Source organism: Danio rerio, chromosome 24, assembly GCF_049306965.1.
Source record: "Danio rerio strain Tuebingen ecotype United States chromosome 24, GRCz12tu, whole genome shotgun sequence".
In the NCBI taxonomy this organism is placed as follows: domain Eukaryota; kingdom Metazoa; phylum Chordata; class Actinopteri; order Cypriniformes; family Danionidae; genus Danio; species Danio rerio.
Window position 1 is genome coordinate 6,420,177 of NC_133199.1, and position 23,253 is coordinate 6,443,429.

The 23,253-nt window shown below is 37.4% G+C and overlaps 2 protein-coding genes across 13 annotated transcripts in view; both read right to left on the minus strand.

Moving 5' to 3' along the window:
• gpr158a (G protein-coupled receptor 158a) overlaps positions 1–23,253 on the minus strand; it is a 741,191-nt gene that overhangs the window by 464,609 nt on the left and 253,329 nt on the right. The window lies entirely within an intron of this gene.
• myo3a (myosin IIIA) overlaps positions 1–23,253 on the minus strand; it is a 133,575-nt gene that overhangs the window by 66,911 nt on the left and 43,411 nt on the right. For all 12 annotated transcript variants that reach the window (XM_073940165.1, XM_073940164.1, XM_068217046.2 and 9 more), the window contains 3 exons: positions 12,477–12,581; positions 12,260–12,359; positions 136–212 (listed from right to left, as the gene is read on the minus strand). In XM_073940165.1, coding sequence (XP_073796266.1) covers positions 136–212; positions 12,260–12,359; positions 12,477–12,581 — 282 coding nt within the window. The remainder of the gene's footprint in view (positions 1–135; positions 213–12,259; positions 12,360–12,476; positions 12,582–23,253) is intronic.

Here is a 23,253-nt window from a genome sequence, read left to right on the forward strand (position 1 = left end):
CAAAACAACTTCAGAGCTGTAGTCCTCGTTCCCTGTCTCATATGGAAATCTTATGGAAAAACCTAAACCAACAAAAACATTTGCAGTCCACAAAGTCACCTCCATGCTTTGCAAACTACTTGCCAACGGTCTCACCTCAGGAGCCATCCAGAAGGGCGTTCCCACCGAAGTGTTCCTCCTTAGTCGGGTGTTTGTGAGCTGGGCTGAAACCCCTGATCAGAGGAAGAAAATTCGACACATTTATGATGTAATGTAGTTATGCAAAAATACTGTAGGTTAATGAATGTCTTGTCTTCAGATATACTTAACAAACATCTTGCACACAAATGTTCTGTCCAATGTAAAAGTACTTGTATAATCAGTCTTCAGTTATTTGTATAGAGACAAAGCACATTTAGGCCACGCCCCCATGGGATCAATCCAACTTGCTCCAATGACTTTCTATTGCAGTAGAGTTTCCTTCTTGTCATTTCTGACTAACAAACAAAATAAAACAATGTCTAAAAGTTATATGCGATAAAGCATAATGTACACAAGCTATTAATATCTAGATCCAAGTATTTATTTTTTTGGTCGGCAGCTAGCTCACTGTAACTCACACATGGTCGACCACTTGAAGCTAAGCAGGGCAGTACCTGGATGGGAGACTGCATGGAAAAAGCTAGGTTGCTGCCTGAAGTGGCGTTAGTGAGGCCAGCAGGGGGTGCTTAACCTGAAGTCTGTGTGAGTCCTAATGGCCAGAATATTGACTCTATACTGCTCAGTGAGTGCCGTCTTTCGAAAGCAATGTTAAACTAAGGTCCTTTAAAAAAAAGAATAGGGCTTAACCTCGGCACCCTGGCCTAATATGCATCTCCATTTTATAATTGGCTACATCACTCTGTCTCCTCTCCACCAATCAGCTAGTATGTGGTCTGGTGCAAAATGGCTGCCGTCGCATCATCCAGATTTCCCCCAAAAATGTGTAAAGAGCTTGGAGTGTCCAGAAAAGCACTATATAAATGTAAGAAGTTAGTTGACTCCAACAAATGATGTTTAAGAACACGAAAAGTAGACCTGAACATCTTACATTAGAGAACTAAAATTGAATTATGATGTGTTATGCTCTGTATCCTTCTTCTTCTTCTTCTTCTTCAGCCTTAATCCCGTATGGTTGCGGGTTTGGCTCTTTGGAACAAGTCCTCCATTTAGCCTTTTACATAAGATAACAACTTTTTTACACATTCCGGCCGGCCTGTCGTCTGGACCCTCATACAGTCATACACTATGGACAATTTAGCCTACCCAATTCACTTGCAGCATGTCTTTGGACTGTGGGGAACCCGGAGCACCCAGAGGAAACCCACGCGAACGCAGGGAGAACATGCAAACTCCTCACAGAAATGCCTTAGCTGAGGTTCGAAAAAGCGACCTTCTTGTTGTGAGGCGACAGCACTACCTACTGCGCCACTGCTTCGCCCGTGTCATGCTCTGTATCCATAGTTAGGCATTTATAGTATATGTTTACCCACACAACAACATTTCTCTGGCCCACACAATCAGCTTTTGCTTGGGTTACATGCCGCAGTGAATTCTGGTTTTCAGACGAGGGCCAAACATCGACCATATTTGGGCAAAATCTCAGCCAAGTTAATAACCCATAACTGGGCCGGATAGAGCTCATGTTTGGCTATTGTCTAAAAGCCAGACCTGGTGTGTCACAACTGCAATGTAATTGATAAACCCATGAAGCATTGAGCTTAAGTCATGCTATGGGCATGCTTTTTTGAAGCGCCTGATTTGTAGAATGTTGTTAAATTTAGATTTTAAAGCAGAACACTTTAATTTGTGCTTGTGAGATGCAACATACAGGAAACAATAGATTAATAATTCAAATAATTAAATCTTGATTTGTTCCTGTATCAAAATAAAGGCATTTGAAGATGCAATCAGGAAGATTGAAATTACTTTGTGTATAAAAATATTTCTTTACTCAAAAATAAATTGAAAGTATTTTAAATGTGGGGCAAGATAGGCCAAGCTTACAGTCCATGGTCCATATATCAATGTTTAACATCTGGGCCATATACTACATTTGACATTTGGCCCATGTCTTGTATGCTGCCTTAAAGACAGTGCTACCTGGTGCAAACCCGGGCCATGTTTGGCCCACATGCTTTATGCCAGTACTTGATAAATGTATGCTATATAAATCTGGGCCAGAATAATTTGCTACTTTGGTAGGTAGCAGTTAGTATACTGTAAAACCCAAAAAGTAATGTTAACTCAAACTAATTGAGGTTAACTGATTGCAGCAAACCATTTAAGATTTGAAACAAAATGGTTTGGGCACTATAAACTTATATCACATACGTTATTCGTGGTATTATCATCAAACGTTTTGAGTTTTTGTAACAAACATTTTAAGTTTAGCTATCAAATCGGTATGATTTCAGTTGATAGAACAAATTAATTAAAACTATACAGGAATGAACAATAAAATAAAACAAGGGTCAAACATGGGAAGGCAAGGCAAGGGAACCGCATAGTAATGCTCATAGTACAGTTAAACAAGACTCAGCAACTGGTGTGTGTGTGTGTGTGTGTGTGTGTGTATCTGTGCTGCATTTAAAGTTCATGTAATCAGTTCTGAACGGCTTCAGCTGTGTGTGTTAGCAATCAGCGGAAAACTGGAACAGATGTGAGTATGTGGTGCATGACAGGAGTTGTAGTTCTGAGCGAAAGTGAATGATTCCCAGTGATCTACAATCCTGGATTGCTGTTAATTGTGACGAGTTCTTTCATCACTGATATGGTTTCTGCTTAAAATAATAAATTTTTAAGTTACCATAATTATTTTTCAACTTTTTAAAAAGCGATAAGTCAAACTAGCTTACTTCATTTAGTGAATTCCACTGTTAGGTTTACAGAGTATAGTAACATTACCACTCCAGTATATGCTAGTTATGCATAAACTGTAAAAATGATGAGTTCCACACAATCCATTTGTGTTGTCTCAACACAAATCTATTAAGTTACCTTAATCATTTTATCACATTTAAGTGGACTGAACATAAATCAATGAAGTTGTCGCCCCAAAAAACGTACAAACTGTGTTGTTTTAACTCATTTTAATGAAGTAGTTTGAACAAGCAGTAATTTAAGGTTTAAAATAGCTCTAAGTTCCAGCGTTGTGTTTGCATTTATGATTATGTTTGTTTATGTAGCACCATGGTCCTTTGAGTTGCGAAGGTTTAATTCACTTTCTGTCCACACATGCAGTGGAATGACAAAAAAGCTCAGCTTGACTTGACTTGACATATAATGAGCTGGCTTTTAGCCGAGCAGCAATGGAAACACAATTTGAATAGAGATCAAGCAAGGTCACAAAGAAAACAAAATGTTTTGCCCTTGTTTGTGCGAACATCAAACATCATAGTGCTGATCCTGAGAGGACACTCTCTTTCAACTTTCATCTCTAATCAAACACCATTGACAAATTTAACCCAAGAAATTCAGGAGTACTCAGATACGTGTGTTTAATTAGAAATGTAGCTACTAAGACCTTTGCATTAGCCTCCATATAATAACTAAAGTCATTATTTATTCTTATTGCCACATTATATCGATATGAGAACATAAGACCATTCTCTTCAGTGATTTCCTACAGATAAATACCAGAAAATAACGCAACTGGAATAACTACAGCAGTGACGATCGTTGATCACATATGAAGTAAGAGATTGCAGCGACATATGAGGACGTGTGCAGGTGCTGTATTTTGTAGCCTTTCTCCTTTACACTTCCTTTCAAGGGCAAAGGGCAAGGGGAAGAGGTAGGGGCACAAACATGGAATTAGGATTGGGCCTAAAACTGGTAAATCATATACAATCTGAAATGTTTAGAGCAGATTAATCTCGTCGCTTTTTTTTTTTTTTGCTTTTAAAATGATCCACGATTAATTTAGAATCTTTTTAAAAGAGCCTCCCTTCTATTTCTGAAGGATTACAGCTTTGATTCACCAGTATTAAGTAAACAGCAGATTTCTGGCAGTTCCAAAAAGAATTTCTTGCTTTCATAACACTCATGAACACATTAAATCCCCACAACACATGAAACGAACACAAAAAAAAAAACGTTGATTTGTGTATACTATGGGCTGTAAATGCACAGGAGAAGACAATAGATGTACTGAAGAACAACACACACAGGCACACACACACTACTAAACAGTCTCCTGCGGCTGTTCCCTTTTTGCTACATTAGATCCGCACGGGGCCCCGGGGCCGGTCTTAATAATCATCAGAGATAACACTGCCAATTAGAATATTCATGACAAAGCCACTAAAGCGTCCTCCTCCACTCCCCCCTTCCTTTCCCTCTTTTTGTCTAATAATGCAGTTTTTTTTTTCTTCCCTTCATTCAGATGAGTCAGTGTGGGGGCTTTATCTGCTCAGTAAAGCGTGAGCCCCTTCACACGGATAACGCATTAGGCATGCGTGACTCTGAGCTCGGAGACGTGGGCACGTGGAGCCCCATACTGCCGCGGTCCGACAGCCACCCACTCGCCGTGGCTCCGTTCCTGACAGTGGGAGACAGATATCGCCCCCAGCATGACTCTGGCCGAGCACTCAGCAAATGCACTGCTTTTTTGGGGAAAAAATAGGTTGACAGTGTAAACTGAGCAACATTTAAGGGAGGTTTTTATGTGGTTTGGAGCAGAAAGACACTGTGAAGGACTTAGTGTAATGTCATGTTTCCAATTAATTTTTTTAATTAAAAATAATTATTAAGGGGGCGACGCAGTTGTTGCTGCGTCGCTGGTTCGAACCTCGACTCTCGATTTCTGAAGGGAGTTTGCATGTTCTCCCTGCGTTCGCGTGGGTTTCCTCCGCGTGCTCCGGTTTCCCCCACAGTCCAAAGACATGCTACACAAGTGAATTGGGTAGGCTAAATTGTCTGTAGTGTATGAGTGTGTTTGGATGTTTCCCAGAGATGGGTTGCAGCTGGAAGGGCATCCACTGCATAAAAACATGCTGGATAAGTTGGCGGCTCATTCCGCTGTGGCGACCCCGGATTAATAAAGGGACTAAGCCCTGAATGAATGAATGAATGAATGAATAATATTAAACAGGCCCGTAGCCAGGCTGGTGAAAGTGGACCTTTTTGCAGTTCTTCAAAACATTAAGTCATGCTGGGCCAAATTTGGCATCCAAAATTCTGTACTGACAGCCAACATAGGATTTCGCTGGGTCTTAAAGCCTTTTTGATGGGTTATTATCATAATTCATTATGACATAGCAGTCACAATAAGACAAATGAGCTCATGTTTGGGACAAATTCTGGATCTTTATCAGTGAGGGGTGGGTCTTTCGAATACTTAACTTTTCACTACTAAATTAAGTATAGCATTATTTACAAAACAGTTATTTAAAAGTAGCTGGTGTTATTTTTTTCAAAGATCATTTAGAATAAGTGATTAATAAGCTACTGAATGTTATCCTCCATATAAAGCGAGTGTCCTTCAAGCCTTGTCTAAAATAAAGGCAGGGTTACATGATTTGGTTATTAAGCCTCCATAAATGATACGCAAATTGGAAATGATTTGCTTGAATCACAACAGAAACCACCATGTGGTCTGGTTTGACATTCGTGACATTCATTTGTCTCTTTTTTTTAAACATTACAAACAAATATGTTGGAGCTGAACATATTAAAGAGCTTGTGGTTGTTGTAGTCAGTCATAGAAATAAGGTCAGATTAGCTCAACCTATTAACACTTGCTTGTAAATTCCATACATTGAAAATAAATATTATATATATCACATATATTATTTTTGGTATGACATGTTTTTTTTGCAATATAGACTCATTCTGAGAACGTACCCCTATATACATTTCTGGAGATTGCGTATTATATATGTTTCATGTATTATTATTTTTTTTATTTAATTTTTATTTAAATTATTATTATAAATTAGATATGTGGCCTCAGATAAAAGCTACAAATGCACAATTTTATTTATTTTTATGGCTGTTAAAGCTTTAAAAACCTTTCAGAAACATGTCTCTGTGTCATGCTCCATAATGTCACATTACCATTTTGCATTTATGCTTGCATTAACACTAATCAGCCACTCTGCATGCACTGCTTATGTAAATGCTTCAAATATGCAAAAGCAGATATTTCGAAAGCACTGGCTTATTTATGAGAATGTTAGTCTTCTGGTTGAATCTAGAAAAAGTTTAAATTGTTACCATCTATTAATATCTTACCTAATGGAAATTATTTATTCCTGCTTCGACATTATATTTCATCAGCAACAACTTTTATCAAAGCATATTTGGTAATTAACTTCTGAATGCATAATTATGCAAACCTAAAATTTAATTAAGAATGTCAGACTGACCTTCAATATGGTAAGAAATTAAATAAAACAGAAATGTGGATGATGTGACCAGATGATTGACAGGGCACATACCAGCAACACAATAGTCCATTAATAAGGAACTAGTACATTTCTCAAAAAAATAAAAAATAAAAAAAATACAGTACATGCTTTTAGGACATATAAGTAAAAGAATTGTGAAGCAGCAGCTGTGAAGGCTGATGGAATACCATTGGCTAGACTTCTGTGATGTCACTGAGAATTTTAGCCCCTGTCCTTGATAGACTCTTGACACTAAGCCCTTCCTGCTGACAGCAACTTTGCTATAGCAGTTCAGAGATTCTTGCATGACTCATCACTCCATCATGCTCTCTTTTACTCTCTCTGTCTCTCTCTCTCTCTCTCTCTCTCTCTCTCTCTCTCTCTCTCTCTCTGTCTCTCTCTGTCTCTGTGTGTTAAAGTGATTTTTTGTAAATTGTTAAAAAAAAAAAGAGTTGCATTTTTGCTTTTTTTTAAAGATGTTTTTTTCATATTTCTAATAAAATTTGTTATGTAATTTGTGCATATTGTCTCCCCTTGTAATTTAAATTAAATGGGTTTTTGAACATCTCTCTCTATTTATTTTGTAACATTTCTGCTACTGTTGTTAATCTGTTTTGTGATGTTTTGTTCGTGATTATATCCCTTTTGTACAGATTTACATATTTTTTTCCATTTATTCATTCATTTATTTACTTGATAACATCATTCACATCACCCTGGCTACATTGTTTCATCTAAACATTCATTCATTCATTTTCCTTCATCTTAGTCTCTTTATTCATCAGGGGTCGTCATAGCGAAATTAATCACCAACTTATCCAGCATATAGCCTGATCGCACAAGAAAACGTAAGTATTTTACGTTTTGTCAGTTTAGTGGCTAATGCTTATGAATTCGTATAAGTTCAGTCGTACGAAAACGTATGATTTTAAAAGGGAGGCGTCACACCTAACCCCGCCCCTAATCCCAACCGTCATTGGATGATGAGCAAATCGTACTAAATTGTACGAATAAGATCGTACGAATTCATACGAATTAGCCACTAAATCAAAAAGTAACAAATTGCTGTGAGATTGTGTTGGTTTCACACAGCCGACACCCTTCCAGCCGCAACCTAGTTCTGGGAAACATCTATACATTCAGACATCCACTCAGCCAATTTTGCTTTTGTCCAATTCACCTATAGTGCAAGTCCTTAGACTATGGGGAGCACCCGGAGGAAACCCACGTGAACACGAGGAGAACATATAAACTCCACACAGAAACGCCAACTGAACCAGCGACCTTCTTGCTGTGAGGCAACAGTGCTAACCACTGAGCCACCATGTTTAACACTAGAACCGCCATGGGGTCAGTTTTACCCATCACTGTTATTCAAATGTACATAACAGACCTTCAATAAAACGTTCAAGCCTTCCAGTCATTGACTTTTACTAAAATTGCGTTATGTACAATACCCAGACATTAAAAATTGTTTAGATGAAAATAAATTAAAAAGTGGGACATTTATACCAATAAACTTTTACTTTACAATTTTGCTCACTGAATTAGTGGTTATAATAAATGAATAAAGTCACAATGACTAAACAATAGCCATTTGTAGAGCTAATAAAATCATAAAATGCAATGAATGGTGGAGAGTCTGTAGAAATAAGTTATGCATCAGAGTATGGTGGCTCAAATTTAGATAAGTTAACCTACTCATAACCTACTCCTAAAAGAATTTTGTTATCTGAACTGAACTGAATTGAATTGGAGTTAAATTGAATTGAAAGTTCAAATCTTTTGTAAAGTAATGGGTCAGGGTGTGTTGTAACTTAACAAATAACACGTATTTGCCTGGTGTAAATTAGTGTGTGACAAACGCTCTTGTGAGGAGAGGAAAATCTAGAGAATTATGTTTAATTAGTATTGTGCGAAGAGTATAAATTGTTAAAACCTCTCTCTCATGTCAGTTAACAAATTTCATCTTTGGTCAAGCAAAATAATTTATATTTACTTTTTATATTACAAGAAAAAAGATAGAAACGAGGAACGGTAAGAACATTGCATTCGTCTTTAAAAATCGAGTAAAATCAAGAATCATCGTTTATTTTAATTATTATGAAACGATCAATGCAGTTAATGTTTGTGAAATTGAATGGTTTTACCATGTTGGGTTGCGTTTTGTTATTAATGAAGAGTTGTTTTTAACAAATTAATTCATTTAATTTGTAAACATTCATTCATTCATTTTCTTGTCGGCTTAGTCCCTTTATTATTCCGGGGTCGCCACAGCGGAGTGAACCGCCAACTTATCCAGCAAGTTTTTACGCAGTGGATGCCCTTCCAGCCGCAACTTGTTTCTGGGAAATAATTTGTAAACAATTTGTTAAATAATTGCTTGTTAATAAAAACATTTGTAAAATCATAAATCTCTCCTCTCTCTCTCTCTCTCTCTCTCTCTCTCTCTCTCTCTCTCTCTGCCAAGCCTTCTACCCCTCCTCAAAAAGGGGAGGATGTCCCGTTATCTCCCGCGTTCCTGGGATGCATTCGACTAATTACAGGCTTTATGTGCCTCTGCTCTGGGGCTGATACCCCAATGAGGGTGGCTTTAGGGAGGGGTGGGGGGCAAATATCTCATCTGAGGGGCTAAATGTGGCCTAGAGAATAACATAAGGAGAGATTATATTTAGAGTGGATTTTAGTCTGGAAATTAATCGTGAAGGGGTGAAACGTGTGGAGCATAGCAAGCGTTAGTCCGTGCGACATCACAATAGCTTACGATTGGCTGTTTACGTGCAGGAAAAGCATTTACTGGCTTTCTAAAGGTTTATAAGCTCTTATGTACTGGCAAAGGCTCTAAGAAATGCTCCACTTACAGGCTCTGTGAAAAGGCCACACGTTTTCCCGAAAGTAATGAAAAGAGGCAGTCGGGAATGGTCTGTTTCACTGATGCATTTATGCTTGGGAATACAAGAGATGGTTTAAAAGAGGAATAGCTGATTGGCGTTTTATGAGATTTGACTGACAATTCTTTCACAAATAAAGGCAGATGCATTAAGTTACAAGATTAAGTGTTATATTGTTAATATAGTGGCTGGTAAATGTAAAAAATATATATAATAAAACAGTTTGCACATAAGAGTTTGTTCACAATTATATTAAAATATTAGGTAGCACTTTACGTCAGGGGTCACCAAACTTGTTCCTGGAGGGCCGGTCTACTGCAGATCTTAGCTCCAACCCTAATTAAACACACCTGAACAAGCTAATCAAGCTCTTACTTGGGCTGCATCCGAAACCGCATACTTCCATACTATATAGTACGCTAAAATCAGTATGCGAGCCGAGAAGTATGTCAGAATTCATAGAATTCGAAAAACAGTATGCGAGAAGTACCCAGAGAACTTACTACTTCCGTCGAGATTCTGGAGTGCGCATCCCATGCACGCTGCACTATCCCATAATGCCCCACGAGAGAATTCATGAATGGAAGTGAAGCGATGCAACTGACGCAGGTAGGTCACATGACCATGACAAAATGGCGAATGTAGTACTTCTGAATTCCATTCATACTTTTCACATTCATACTGTATAGAACGTACTTTTCTAACGGCCGAGCAGTACGTTTAAATTCAAATGCAGTACCTACTGAGTAGTAGGCAGTGTCGCACGCAGCCTAGGTAACTTGAAACATCCAGGCAGGTGTGTTGAGGCAAGTTGGAGCTAAACCCTGCAGGGACACCGGCACTCCAGGACCGAGATTGGTGACGCCTGCTTTACTTGAAGGGGTGTTCATAAGACATGCTTATGAACTATTTTTAAGTTGAATTTGCTCAGTTATGTAATTTTAAATACAAAGATGACAACGTTTGCTATGAAAAATTGACAAAAACAAATGTATAACGCTATTGATTCGTGAATCCACCAGAGGCCGTTTTGTACGTTTTTTTCTGATCTCAAATTTCTGTTGTGAGTGCCTGTTCCTTCTCTTCTCGCGTAAATCTGACTGACTGACCAACTGATTAAGTGGCCTAGTGGATGGGCCTGTGGGGTTACCGCATCTATCACCTCTACCTCCCGTGTCTTAAGTCCACCGACTTACATGGCGAGCTAAACTGGTAACAGCGAGAAAGCTGTCCACATGGAGGTAAGCGGTCAGGATGTAGCGCGAAAAAGGAATGGCGTCATACCGCCTCGTAGCATTTGTTTTAAAGATTAAATACAGCGCATACGTACTTCTGGCTACATAATTCACATTCTCCAGAAATGTCAATAGGGGGACGTTTTCAGAATGAGCCTATTTTGCAAATGGAACATACAGTATGTAATACCAAAATAATATATGAGTATAATTGTGATACATTTCTACCTTTACTTAATACATCCCTCCATATTTATGTTGAAATGTGAAATGATTTCATCCTTTAATGGCACTAAACTCTGAGTGGTGAATACAAACATAGTGCATTCTTCCTTAAATGACTACAAGAATAGTTAATGCATCTGTTAGTTAACCAGAATCATTAAGTGGGACTGAATTCATTAAATCCTGTACGATTCCCATCACGTCCTGCAGCTCTGTTTTAAGAGACCTTCATTCGAAATTGGATAAGAAAAGCTAGTAGCAATTCATTAGTATGTGAAAGCAGACAAAACCCTCTGTCCCAATGACATGATGCCAGGAAAGAGCTTTAATGCAAGTGTGTTAGACATCCATCGCTGTATATGGAAATGCAGTGCTCTTGATGAGAGGAAATAAGTGCTATTCAATTAGCTTTGAAACACTCGCATGTAATGGCTTTGACCTGTGTTTAGAACACAGCTACAGGTCTTACAAACCCACACACACATGCAGATGTTTGTATTAATGGTTTACAGGGACTCTTCATAGGCATAATGTATTTAATACAGTAAAATTTGAATGCCAATGTTATACAGTAATTTTTAAATGTCAAATGACCTCATTAAGTAGGCCATTATAATAGGTTAAGGTCCTTATAATAAGTTAAATCTTGCATAACTTAAAAAACCCTAAAACCTGATTAACTTATTAAATTAAGTAAAACTAACGTACAAACATTTGTAGTCATGATATTTTTTTTACAGGAGTTCGCTATAATGAACTACATAGACTACAGCTCCCATGGTTCCACACTGCATCATCCAAATATGCCTTTGTTTGTTGTGAATACACGCCCTCTAGTGGCAAAAACTAAATACTGTGCCTTTAAGACTAAAAAATTGATAATAACACCTAAAAATATTTAGATTTTAGGGCAACTCATAAGGTAAAAGACCAGCTTACCAAAGTCAACCAGCTTGATTCCTCCTATCATGATAATACGTTTTAAATACTTTAAATGAACATGATTTATGCAGAAGTTCGATATAATGAAGACTACAACTCTCATGTTTCACTGAAGTCACTGTGTCATCAAAAATGCCTTTGTTATTTGTGAATATGCACCCTCTAGTGGTGAAAATTAAATACTGTGCCTTTAAGACTAACATATTGATAATAACACCTACACATTTTTGGATTTCAGGGAGATTGTAAAGTAAAAGACCAACTTGCAATCCAAAGTCAACCAGCTTGATTCCTCCTATAATGATAGTTAGAATATTGAATGCTTTAGCTCATCTATGAATGTGATTTCTGCAGGAGTTTGATATTATGAAGACTACAACTCCCTTGATTCACTGAAGTCACTGGGTCAACAAAATGTGCCTTTGTTTGTTGTGAATACATGCCCTCTAGTGGTGAAAGTTAAATAATGTGCCTTTAAGACTGACATACTGATAATAACACTTAATAATATTTCGATTTCAGGGGTACTAATAAAATAAAAGACCAGCTTCCTCACCAAAGTCAACCAGCTTGATTCCTCCGTCCGTGGTGAGCAGGATGTTGTTGCCCTTGACGTCTCGATGGATGGTCTTATTGACGTGCAAATGTTGAAGACCCTTCAGAGAAAATAAGCACATGTTACAGACTCAAGCAAGTGAGATGGCACAATAAGATCTATATTTGTTTAAAAATGCTTAAAATATAGAGGGTCAGGGTTGGTTATTAAGCTTTACCATGAGCGCTTCATGTAGAATAAAGGCTATGATGGGTTCCTCCATGCGATCTCCTCTTTTTAGCATACCTTTGGCCAGATCTGTGACAGACCCTCCGTTACACAGCTGCAAACAAAAGAATACATGAATTATTCAATTAGATAATTGCAGGAAAACACGCATACACACAGACACAAACACATTGTTTGTATTGGTGGTTTACAGGGACTCATAGATGTAATGTTTATAATGATTTTTATACTGTACAGACTGTATATTTTAACATTTTCAAAATACTAAATTCTGTGTGATTTATATGCCTCTTTCCTTATGGGGACCAAAAAAATGTCCAGACAAGATCAAAAATTACTGGTACTACTTGCGGGGACATTGATCCTCACAATGTAAGGAATACAACATACACACACAGACTCACATAGACACACACATTTATTTATTAATTTATTTGGTAACACTTTAATTAAGGTATAAATGCAATGAAATCAATAATATGCAATTTGCTGAATTTCTTTTAATTTTATTTGTATTTTTTTTTTTTTTGGACAAAAGTACAAAAGTAAAGATTTCCAATGATTTCATGCTTTGTGTGTAAGCAAGCTATATTTATAAACGAGATCCCAGATGTTGAAAATGTATGGCTCATCATGAAAAGGCAAAACAGGTAATGATAACCAGTGACTGTTGAGCATCGGACGTTTTGTATTTAGGGCAGATTGAGCAAAAAAAATAATTAAAAAAGTGTCACCGATTTCCAGATAGTAAAACATAAGGATGGTTGATGTCAAACTATGTTCAAAATGCCTCCGTCCCAACTTTTTTGGAGTGTGTTGCAGGCATCAAAATTTAGCTTGTTAAATTTCTAGAATACAACCTTTTTCCTCAACGAAAAAAGAAAGTATTTACTTTGTATATTTGAAATCAGCATTTTCTTGATTGTATTGCATTTAAAAACAAAACATTTCTGGAATTCAGGTTTTACAAGCAAATATAGGAACTAGCCCTAAATACTCTAACTGCACCCTAACACTCCCAGAAAGCACACAACATCATAAGACGCTAATATTAGGTTAGATGTAGGTCATGACATCAGACCAAAATTCATTGTCTAGCCAGCATGTAAGGCCAACATTATTTTGACATCCAATAATAACGTCAGATAACATTGATATTTGGTTGAATTTAGGTTGTGTTGGAAAGTGACCAAAGTCCAATGTCTGATATATGTCATAGTGGTAATGTCCACACAACGTCAAGGTGTAACATGATTAGACATAATATTTGGTTGATTTCAGGTTGGACATTGACGTCGGCCTGACGTCAACCCAACTTTTATTTCCAAACAAAATCCAACGTCCCCACTATGTTGGGGTAAGTTGGAGAACAACGTCAATACGCAGCCTGATCTCATGAGAAAACGCAAGTATTTTACGTTTTGGCAGTTTAGTGGCTAATTTGGATGAATTCGTACGAGTTTAGTCGTACAAAATTGTATGATTTGAAAAAGGAGGCGTGGCACCTAACCCCACCCCTAAACCCAATCGTCATTGGGGGATGAGGAAATCGTACAAAATTTTACAAATTAGATTGTACGAATTGAAACGAATTAGCAACTAAATCAAAAAGTTACGAAGTGCCATGAGATTGTGTTGACGTCATGTTGATGTCTTTAGCCTGCAGTGATAGCATGCATTCATTCATTTTCCTTAGGCTTAGTTCCTTTATTCATTAGGGGTTGCACAGTGAAATGAATCGCCAACTTATCCAGCATATATTTGACACAATGCATGTCCTTCCAGATGCAACCCAGTACTGGGAAACATCCATACACACTCATTCACACATTGCGGCCAATTTAGCTTATTCAGTTCACCTATTGACCTTATTCTATGCGATTGTTCAAGAACTTCCAATTCAGTCACCTATGGGAGAAATGACTAGGATTTATAAACGTCAGAAAATGGTCAAACTTGCTCTACAAACAAATGTTTGCATGACTATACAGACCAAAAATAATACAATAAGGAAATATCAGTTTGCAGCATCAAACAGCGAAACGAGCAGTTTTTAATGTCTAAAAATGAATGAAAGTGAATGAGACCGGAAGTCTCGAGCCAAAAAGATTCAAATGGCTGCACCCACTCGTCGGTGAAGAATAAGGTGAATAGCGCTAGTCTTTGGACTGTAAACCGGAGCACCCAGAGGAAACCCACGCCGAAGCTGCAACCCACACAGAAGCCTAACCATAGAAAATACATGTAATTAAATCATATTACTCATTAGTAACATTAATAATTATGCTGTAACAAGGAAACCTTAAAATATAACGAATGTCTACACCTATATCGCAATATAATTTGTTTCTGGTAAAAACACAAGTACACAAATAATTCCTAATAAAAAAATAAAAAAGGTCAAACTGATTTTCTTGAGATCAACTGCTTTTAAAAGGCATCAAATCACGTATCAAACATTATATTCACAATACATATTATTACTTTTTTCCTTTCATTGAGGAGGCTGAACATACAATAACGCTATTGTAAAACAGGACAAAGAGATCTTAGTATTAAATCGTACAGTGAGGCATATTTAAAATGTTTTAGTTTCAATGTGTAAAAAATGTTTGTTTTATAGATGCGGAATTCTATAAAGCAAATTTAGGGGGTTGATGCTGTTTGCTTATAATCAATGCTAAATGCTTGCCTTCAGTCAAAGGACACCGAGGTGAAAATGGTTCTTTTTTTCCCCAGACAAGCCTTCTTGAAATTACATAAAATGGTCTAGCATGTTGCCAAGGCAACAACAATACCCTGTTATTTAGAGCCATTTAAATCGACCAAAGGCAAACACGTCTGTCTTCGGCCCGCTGCTATTGTAATGGGACAAAATGTTTGTATGAATGCTCCGACAATCTCTTACTCGCTGTACTCCAAAAATCCATTCTCTTCTATTCTGATGAAAAAGAAATACAGACGCAGTGATGTGCACCTTGCTGTTCGAGAAAAAAAACACATCTAGCCAATAAAGGAAAAAAAAAAGAGCAAATTGGCCCTAACGTTACTAATGCAACCAATTACAAATCCTTTGAAAACAATCTGCTTGATCCGGCCTTTCAGCAGAACGCTGAACACTTCAAAGAGAACATCAATGACTCGCATCACTTCATGTCCCGAGAGGGCATTTACATGTTCAAATACATTTACGTCTTTTCTGAGGAGTTTGGCTGGGTGGGCGGATAGACTTGATTAAGCAGAAAACTCTTTAGAGCTGACTATATGTAAAGCTGAACTGTATAATTCCTTATGCTTCTAGCAATGAGGCGTGCAATAAGGATTGAGTTAAAATAGGAGGATGTGACTTACTAGGGTTCCATTTTAGGTTTAGTTGCTTGTGATAATGATGGCAAGGCTTTGTTTTTACATACAGTGCTTAGCATATATACGTTCACCCCTAACAAATCATTCATTCATTCATTTTCTTGTCGGCTTAGTCCCTTTATTAATCCGGGGTCGCCACAGAGGAATGAACCACCAACTTATTCAGAAAGTTTTTACGCAGCGGATGCCCTTTCAGCCGCAACCCATCTCTGGGAAACATCCACACACGCATTCACACACACTCATACACTACGGAAGAAACCCACGCAAACGCAGGGAGAACATGCAAACTCCACACAGAAACGCCAACTCAGCCGAGGCTCGAACCAGCGACCCAGTGACCTTCTTCCTGTGAGGCGACAGCACTACCTACTGCACCACTGCTTCGCCCCCTCACAAATCTATCTTTTAAATTCATATTTTAATAAGAAGCTATACAATATTATATTTGTTCATATACATTGAATTAGTCAGTACTGAAGCCAAATCTGGAGCTTATCTAACAAAATAACTTTTGATAACAGTCCAAAAACGAGTATACCCAAATTTATGTTATGAAAAAATATTAAACACAAATGTTAAAAAGAGGAATAATCAAGAGAAGCAGAAAAATGAAAAAATTAGTTTATTTTTATTTTTTTGCAATGTTTTGCTTGATTTTAAATGTATATATTTCAATTTCTATTATGTTTGGTGACTAAAATATTATTTTAACAAATATATTAAAATTACATTTAATATTAAAACCTGGAATCTAAGTGTTTAAAAAAAAATCTAAATACTAAGAAAATCACCTTTGAAACTGTCATTATGAAGTGCTAAGCAATGCACATTACTAATTACTAAAAAGGTGGAGCCATCTGGAATAGCAAAGAACGCATTCTTGCAGGACTCATCCAAATTCTTTTCAATGCCTCCTCCTTCATGCTCAATAATGTCCATGTCTGGTAACTGGACTGGCCAATTCTGGAGCACCTTGACCTTCAATGCTTTCATGAACTTTGATGTGGAGGTATTTTGGTCTTCAGTTCTTTTTTTCTACTGGATTGAGTTCAGTTTATTGGCTTGGCCATTCTAGCAGCTTTATTTTATTTTCTGAAACCAGTTGAACCTTTCATTGGCTGTGTTTGAGAACATTGTCTTGCTGAAATATCCACCCTGGTTACATCTTCATCATCTGGTAATGTAGGTGTTGGGACTGAAGAAGCTAATATAAATTTTTAGTGAAAATCGGTAGATTTGCCTTCCAACTACTGAGTGATAAGAGAGACAGCTGCTGTCTGGGCTTTCCATGCCTTTTTACACCTCCTTTTCTTCATGTGTTCAATACTTTTTACCCTGTGTCATTTCACTTTATTACACATAATATCTAAACTAATTAGTTTTATTTTCTTAAAATTAAATAAAAAATCATTATGTATGAATTATATTGGTTGTTACCAACATGTGGTGAATATTTAAAGTCAACATTCGTTTAGAAATGTTTTTTAAAAAAACAAAAAAACAAAAAAACAAATGTTAACTGAGAAAACTGGTATACAGTATATACAGTATACAGTTTATACAGTATATACAGTATTTAACCCTCTCTCAGCTTGTTTTGGACATCCAGGATTGATAAGTGGTACACTGAAAGTGTTGTTTGTTATTGGATTGGGCAGGAAAGGTGAAATGTGGACACTTGAACAACAAGGTACAGTATGTTTGTGAGAGTGGAGTATTCCCACAGTTTCCAGACCTATTTCTGAAAATCTCATTATTACTGTGCCACGGGGGCTTCTGGCATTGTAGCACACCTTCATGTTTCACTACCGTTTACCAAAGTTAATTGAGCTAACTGCAGGGAGCGTCCCGCTTCATTTATAGCTACAGCAAATGTTTCAGTGTCAGGCACAGAGGAGATTGTGAACATGTTCTTCATTTGAGTTGCTGATGCAGTGACTGCAAGCAATTGGTAATTCAAGTGTTGAATTAAATTAATCCGTAAGGCTTCTGAGGTGGTTTACATGCTCCTAAATGTTGTTTTGTAGGCCATTATGCATACATCCAAGGTTACAAATCACATTAATCGATTTATAATGTCCATTGCAGTGTCAGCCTTTACACGGCAAAAAAAAGATTACTTTACTTTGCGGGGGTGATGCAGTGGCGCAGTAGGTAGTTCTGTTGCTTTACAGCGAGAAGGTTGCTGGTTTGAGCCTCAGCTGGGTCAATTGAGTTTCTTTGTGGAGTTTGCATTTTCTCCCTGCGTTCGCATTGGGTTTTCTCCGGGTACTCAGGTTTTCCCCACAGTCCAAGATTTGCGATACAGGTGAATTGGGTAGGCAAAATTGTGCATAGTGTACGAGTGTGAATGAGTGTGTATGGATATTTCCTAGAGATAGGTTGCTGGATAAGTAGGCGGTTCATTCCGCTGTGGCGACCCCGGATTAATAAAGGGACTAAGCCAAAAAGAAAATGAATAAATGACTTTACGTTGCTTAAATTAAGTGAGTAAACCAGTTGCCTTACACATTTTACAACTGAAGCTCATTCTGATTACGTACTTCTATATACATTTCATGAGAGAGCAAAATACGTCCCAGGAGCTACGTTTTTTACAGTTTTTGTTTTCATAAATCCACCAGAGGCTGCTGTGTATGCCTTTTGAGAGCTCAAATTTCATGCTAAAAGGACCAATAAAGGTGCATACAGAAATTGTTGCCAGTCTAAAAGGTTTAAGGAAACATTTACACAATAATGTTTTTAACAAAACATTTTAAAAACTTAAGCATTTATCCACTTATTTAAACAATGACAAAAAGAACAAAAAGCTTTGGAACACACTACCATTGTTGTTTTGATGTCATTTACAACGCAAGTGAGCATGTGCAAACGTGTTACAGTGAAAAATCTTCAACTACTGTTCTGTAATGCGTTAAATAATGTTTTGAGTTGTTTTTGAGGATCAATACTGTTTATATAACTGGATACTGATAAGTGTTCATTAGCCACTTTCACATAGTAATACTGGTAAATAACTTTAAAATTACCGGAACAAATTTACCACCAAATTTAAAAATGCACTATTCATACAGGCAATGACATTGTGTAAATTGGTCAGACTTTATTTTAATGGTCTGTTTGTTGAATTTAAATTATTGCATCTATATGACAACTTATTTTCATTAGATTATAAGTAGACTGTTAGGTTGGGGCTGTAAACATGAAGGCAGTTAGTGCATATTTTGATATTTTAGTATTGTCAACAACAATGAAGAGCTTTCTTGTTTTATGAGGGAGCTTGGAATCATGATAGATTTGTTTCCGTTGAAACTCTCAAAGTAGTACTTCAGCCACCATCTATTCAGCCACCATCTAAGACTATTGAATTAGTGTTCTATATTTCGGAAGTATAGTGTTCAATACTTCTTATAGTTTAATATGAATCATTCGTTCATTATCTTTTTGGTTTAGTCCCTGATTTATCAGGGGTCGCCACAGCGGAATAAACCGCAAACTATTCCAGTATGTTTTACACTAAAGATGCCCTTCCAGCCAAAACACAGTTTTAAGAAACACCCAAACACTCTCACATTCACACACACTCATACACTACAGCCAATTTAGTTTATTCAGTTCACCTATGCCGCATTTCTTTGGACTAAGGGGGAAACCGGAGCACCCAAAGGAAACCCATGCGAACATAATGAAAACATGCAGACACACAGAAATGCCAACTGATACAGACTCGAACCAGCAACCTTCTTGCTGTGAGAGCGATATCCACTGCACCACCGTAGCACTTCATAGCATTCGTAGCATTCATTTGATTCATATACTTAAAATTAAACTTTTCACATATAATTTATTTGCAGAGCCCATTCTTTTAAACATGAATCTACACGGACTACATTCATGGTCCCTTTTTATATTTTATTTAGCTTAACAGCCTTCATTGACCTTCACTGTAATGAAAAGAAGAGCATGAACTTTTTGCTAAACATCTCATTTTGTGCTCCACCAGCGACAGTCAGTCATGTGTTGGGAATGACAAGACAAAATCATCTTGTGCAGGAATTATAACAAATAATTTTGTTTAATGTCCTCCTGATATTGTTTTATTTTTAGACCATCTCACTCTGGATTACCTCAGGCTGCAAAGGACATGTTATTAATGTCATCTACTGACGAGTCATCAACATAATTCCTCATATACGGATGAAAAGACTCAAGGATAATTCTGCCATCCTTCCCCAACTCCTGCTTTCAACGCGGCTGATGGCTTTCAAAGACTTAAAGGGCTCCAATTTTGGCCTTTTTACAATATATAATAATAAAAAAGATGCCTTTTGTGTCTCTAGAATGTGTCTGCGAAGTCAAATTGTTAGATTATTCATTATACCCTATTGAAAATCTCAATGCTTGGGTCAGAGGGATTGGTAGCTATTTTGGCATCTGTGCCTTTAAATTAAAGTAATCAAAATATGTTCTCCCCCTCACTCTTATGACCTTTTAATTCAGACAAGGATAACCAGATTTGGACATCAGAATAAAGAGCAAACAGGCAGACACCAACTCAGACCTGAAACAGAGACATACAGTCACAAATTCCACAGTAAGATGAATGAGCCACACACAAATGCCATTACAACGATCGCTGTGAATGTGTTTTTACTTATCTTCTCGCAGCAAATGTAACAGGATGCTCATCAAGCAGGTAAATATGCTGCTGTATAGATCATTGTAGTGACTGTACAAAACAAACCTGATTAAATGTCCACAAACTGAGACTCCGATTGTGTGATTGAAGCATCCTTGGGTATAGTTGTGTACACTATGCATCTGTGGTGATTCCAGCGGTCATGAATTGTGTCTTTAAAAGTATAGTAGATTATAGATAATAGATTATTGGCAAAGGCCTTAATACACTAAAAAGCTAAATTGAGTAACAAACTAGATGTAAAGTCATTCTGAAACAAAATCAAGCCAAAATGAGAAAAAAAGCAAGCTTTTAGGAATATCTGGGACTGGTATTGTCATGATCACCAGCGATCCAGACTTGCAGAATGCTGGTAAACACATGCACTATCATCCAAACTACAATTGTGCCACTGAACTGCACTGCATTTCCCACCGTGCACTTCACACACACACCTGTTCTGCTTCTCCTTTGATTACAGATGTAACCCCACCAGTCCTCTACTAGCTAAACCGCTCCAAGCTGGGCTCGAACCGGCGGATTTCCGCATGGGAATTGGTTGCTCTACCAAGGAGGCTAAAGACCATGGCCTCTAGCATCTGTCGCTAGAGCACCTATAGAGGTCAGAGGAATGAAGTTTACCTGCACAGCATTTCACTAGCTGGCCTCCACTACAGTCACCATCCTAAACTTCACTCCCATCTGGGTCACCAAAGTAACCCTGCTGGTCCTACTGCACCCAGCCTGCTCTGAGCTGGGATCGAACTGCAACTTTCCGCATTGAAGTGGGTTGCTCTACCAAGGAGGCTAAAGACCATGCCTCTAGCATCTGTTGCTAGACAACCTTTAGAGGTCAGAAGAGTAAAGTTTACCTGCACCGCATTTCACTAGCTGGCCTCCACTACACACACACAGCTGGGAGCTGCTAAAGAAGTGATTACTCAGACTAGTGGTAATCGTTATCATTAGTAATGATTTAAGACTTTTTAAGACACCCCCGTCCCTGGAGAATGCTCAGTCTATTAGATGATTTAATGGGTGGCTCCTGTACTAGAAGGTGGGGCTTCATTTGTCATATTGACCAAAACTATATAAGTGATTTATCTTGTGTATGCTATAGTCTTTGGCATAGCCTCTAAATTGCTGCTTATAGCTGTTTTTTATTTAATTATTATTATTATTATTTATTTATTTATTTTGCAATGGGTTTTCAAGCTTCACAAAATAGTGTTTTGAATAAACTCATTACTAATTAATGTACCATATAACTGTTTTACAGCACAACTTAAAACTATACTATAACCAAAAGTGCTCATATTTCATGTTTAATACAGTAAAGCTACACTGGTATAAATTTCTAAATAAATGTAAAGTGGCATAACTTAAGCTCATAGTTAAAAAATAAGCAGCACATACAGTTTGTAGCTACACATTTTCATTTAACATCCAGCAATTACTACCAGAATACCACTGCAGGTTTCCTTTAACCCCAAAGCAAACATCGAAAATGAACACCAAATCAGAATATTGGGACCTTCATGTATTAGTTATGTTCCTGGATCTCTAACTTTGATTTTTTGATTTGAACTGAATTTTGTTGCTTGCAGCAGATGATCAAATCAGGTGCTTTCTTTGAGCAAGTGTGTGTGTGTGGCCATCACACCTTCCTAGAAAAAAAGGCCTCTTTTGTCTATGGTAGCTTATCATTTACACACAAATAATGAGCTAGGTGTCCGCTTTCTTTCAACATTTAATGAAAAAGCCCTGACAAACAATGGCATTTTAAACCTCATTGTGAATTAATGATGGGCACAAGCTAGACACATCAGACATGGTTCAAAAAAGGGCTTTGTTTCAAAGAGTGTGCCATTCAATACAGGAAACAAGGCCAAAAACCACAGGCACCACTTTGACTATATTAAAGGGAATGAGTGAAATCAAACAGCAGGGCATTGCCCTGCTAGATCTGTGGTTTGAACCACAATATGTTGAATGCAATGACATTGACCACAAAAATATAGTTAAAATAATATTATGTGTAGATAAATCCAAGTTAAATTAGTTGGACTTCACACAATCTTTATCTAAAACTATATTTTATTATATACAGTACAGTTGAATTAAAATTGAAAAAATTAAAAACTGCTTTTATTCTGCTTTTATTATAGCTCTTCCAGTCACAAACCAACAATGGGAAAACCTATAGACTCATATCAGTTCATGTTTTTCCAATTTATTTCCAAATTATGCTCATTGTCTCCTTTTTCTAAGAATACATTGAATAAATTCCTTTAATTTGCCAGGCTTTCACAAAAAGACACACACTTCAAATCAAACCCTTGAATAACAACAGAACAGAGACGTGCTATTTCATGTAAAACTTCAACAATAAATCAGTCCTATCCAAGCCATTAAGCGCCAACTGCAGCCTACAAGCTAACTTAAACAAAACCGAACAGAGATCATTTCCGATATCTTTGAAGTTTTAATATAGCGGAGCGGAGTCGGCGAGGAACCGGTGTGCACAGATGAAAGCGCTTCCCTTCATATCCATAATTAGACGCCAAGGCACAAAAGAAAAGGCAGAACAAGCACCAGGCCTGATGAGCAGCCAGTAACGCGGAGAACGCAATTTGTGCGAGTCCTCTCTGTAATCAGGGGTCACTCAAGACCGAGGAGCCTTCTTCCAGGATCCTACCGAAAATACGGAAAATTACAG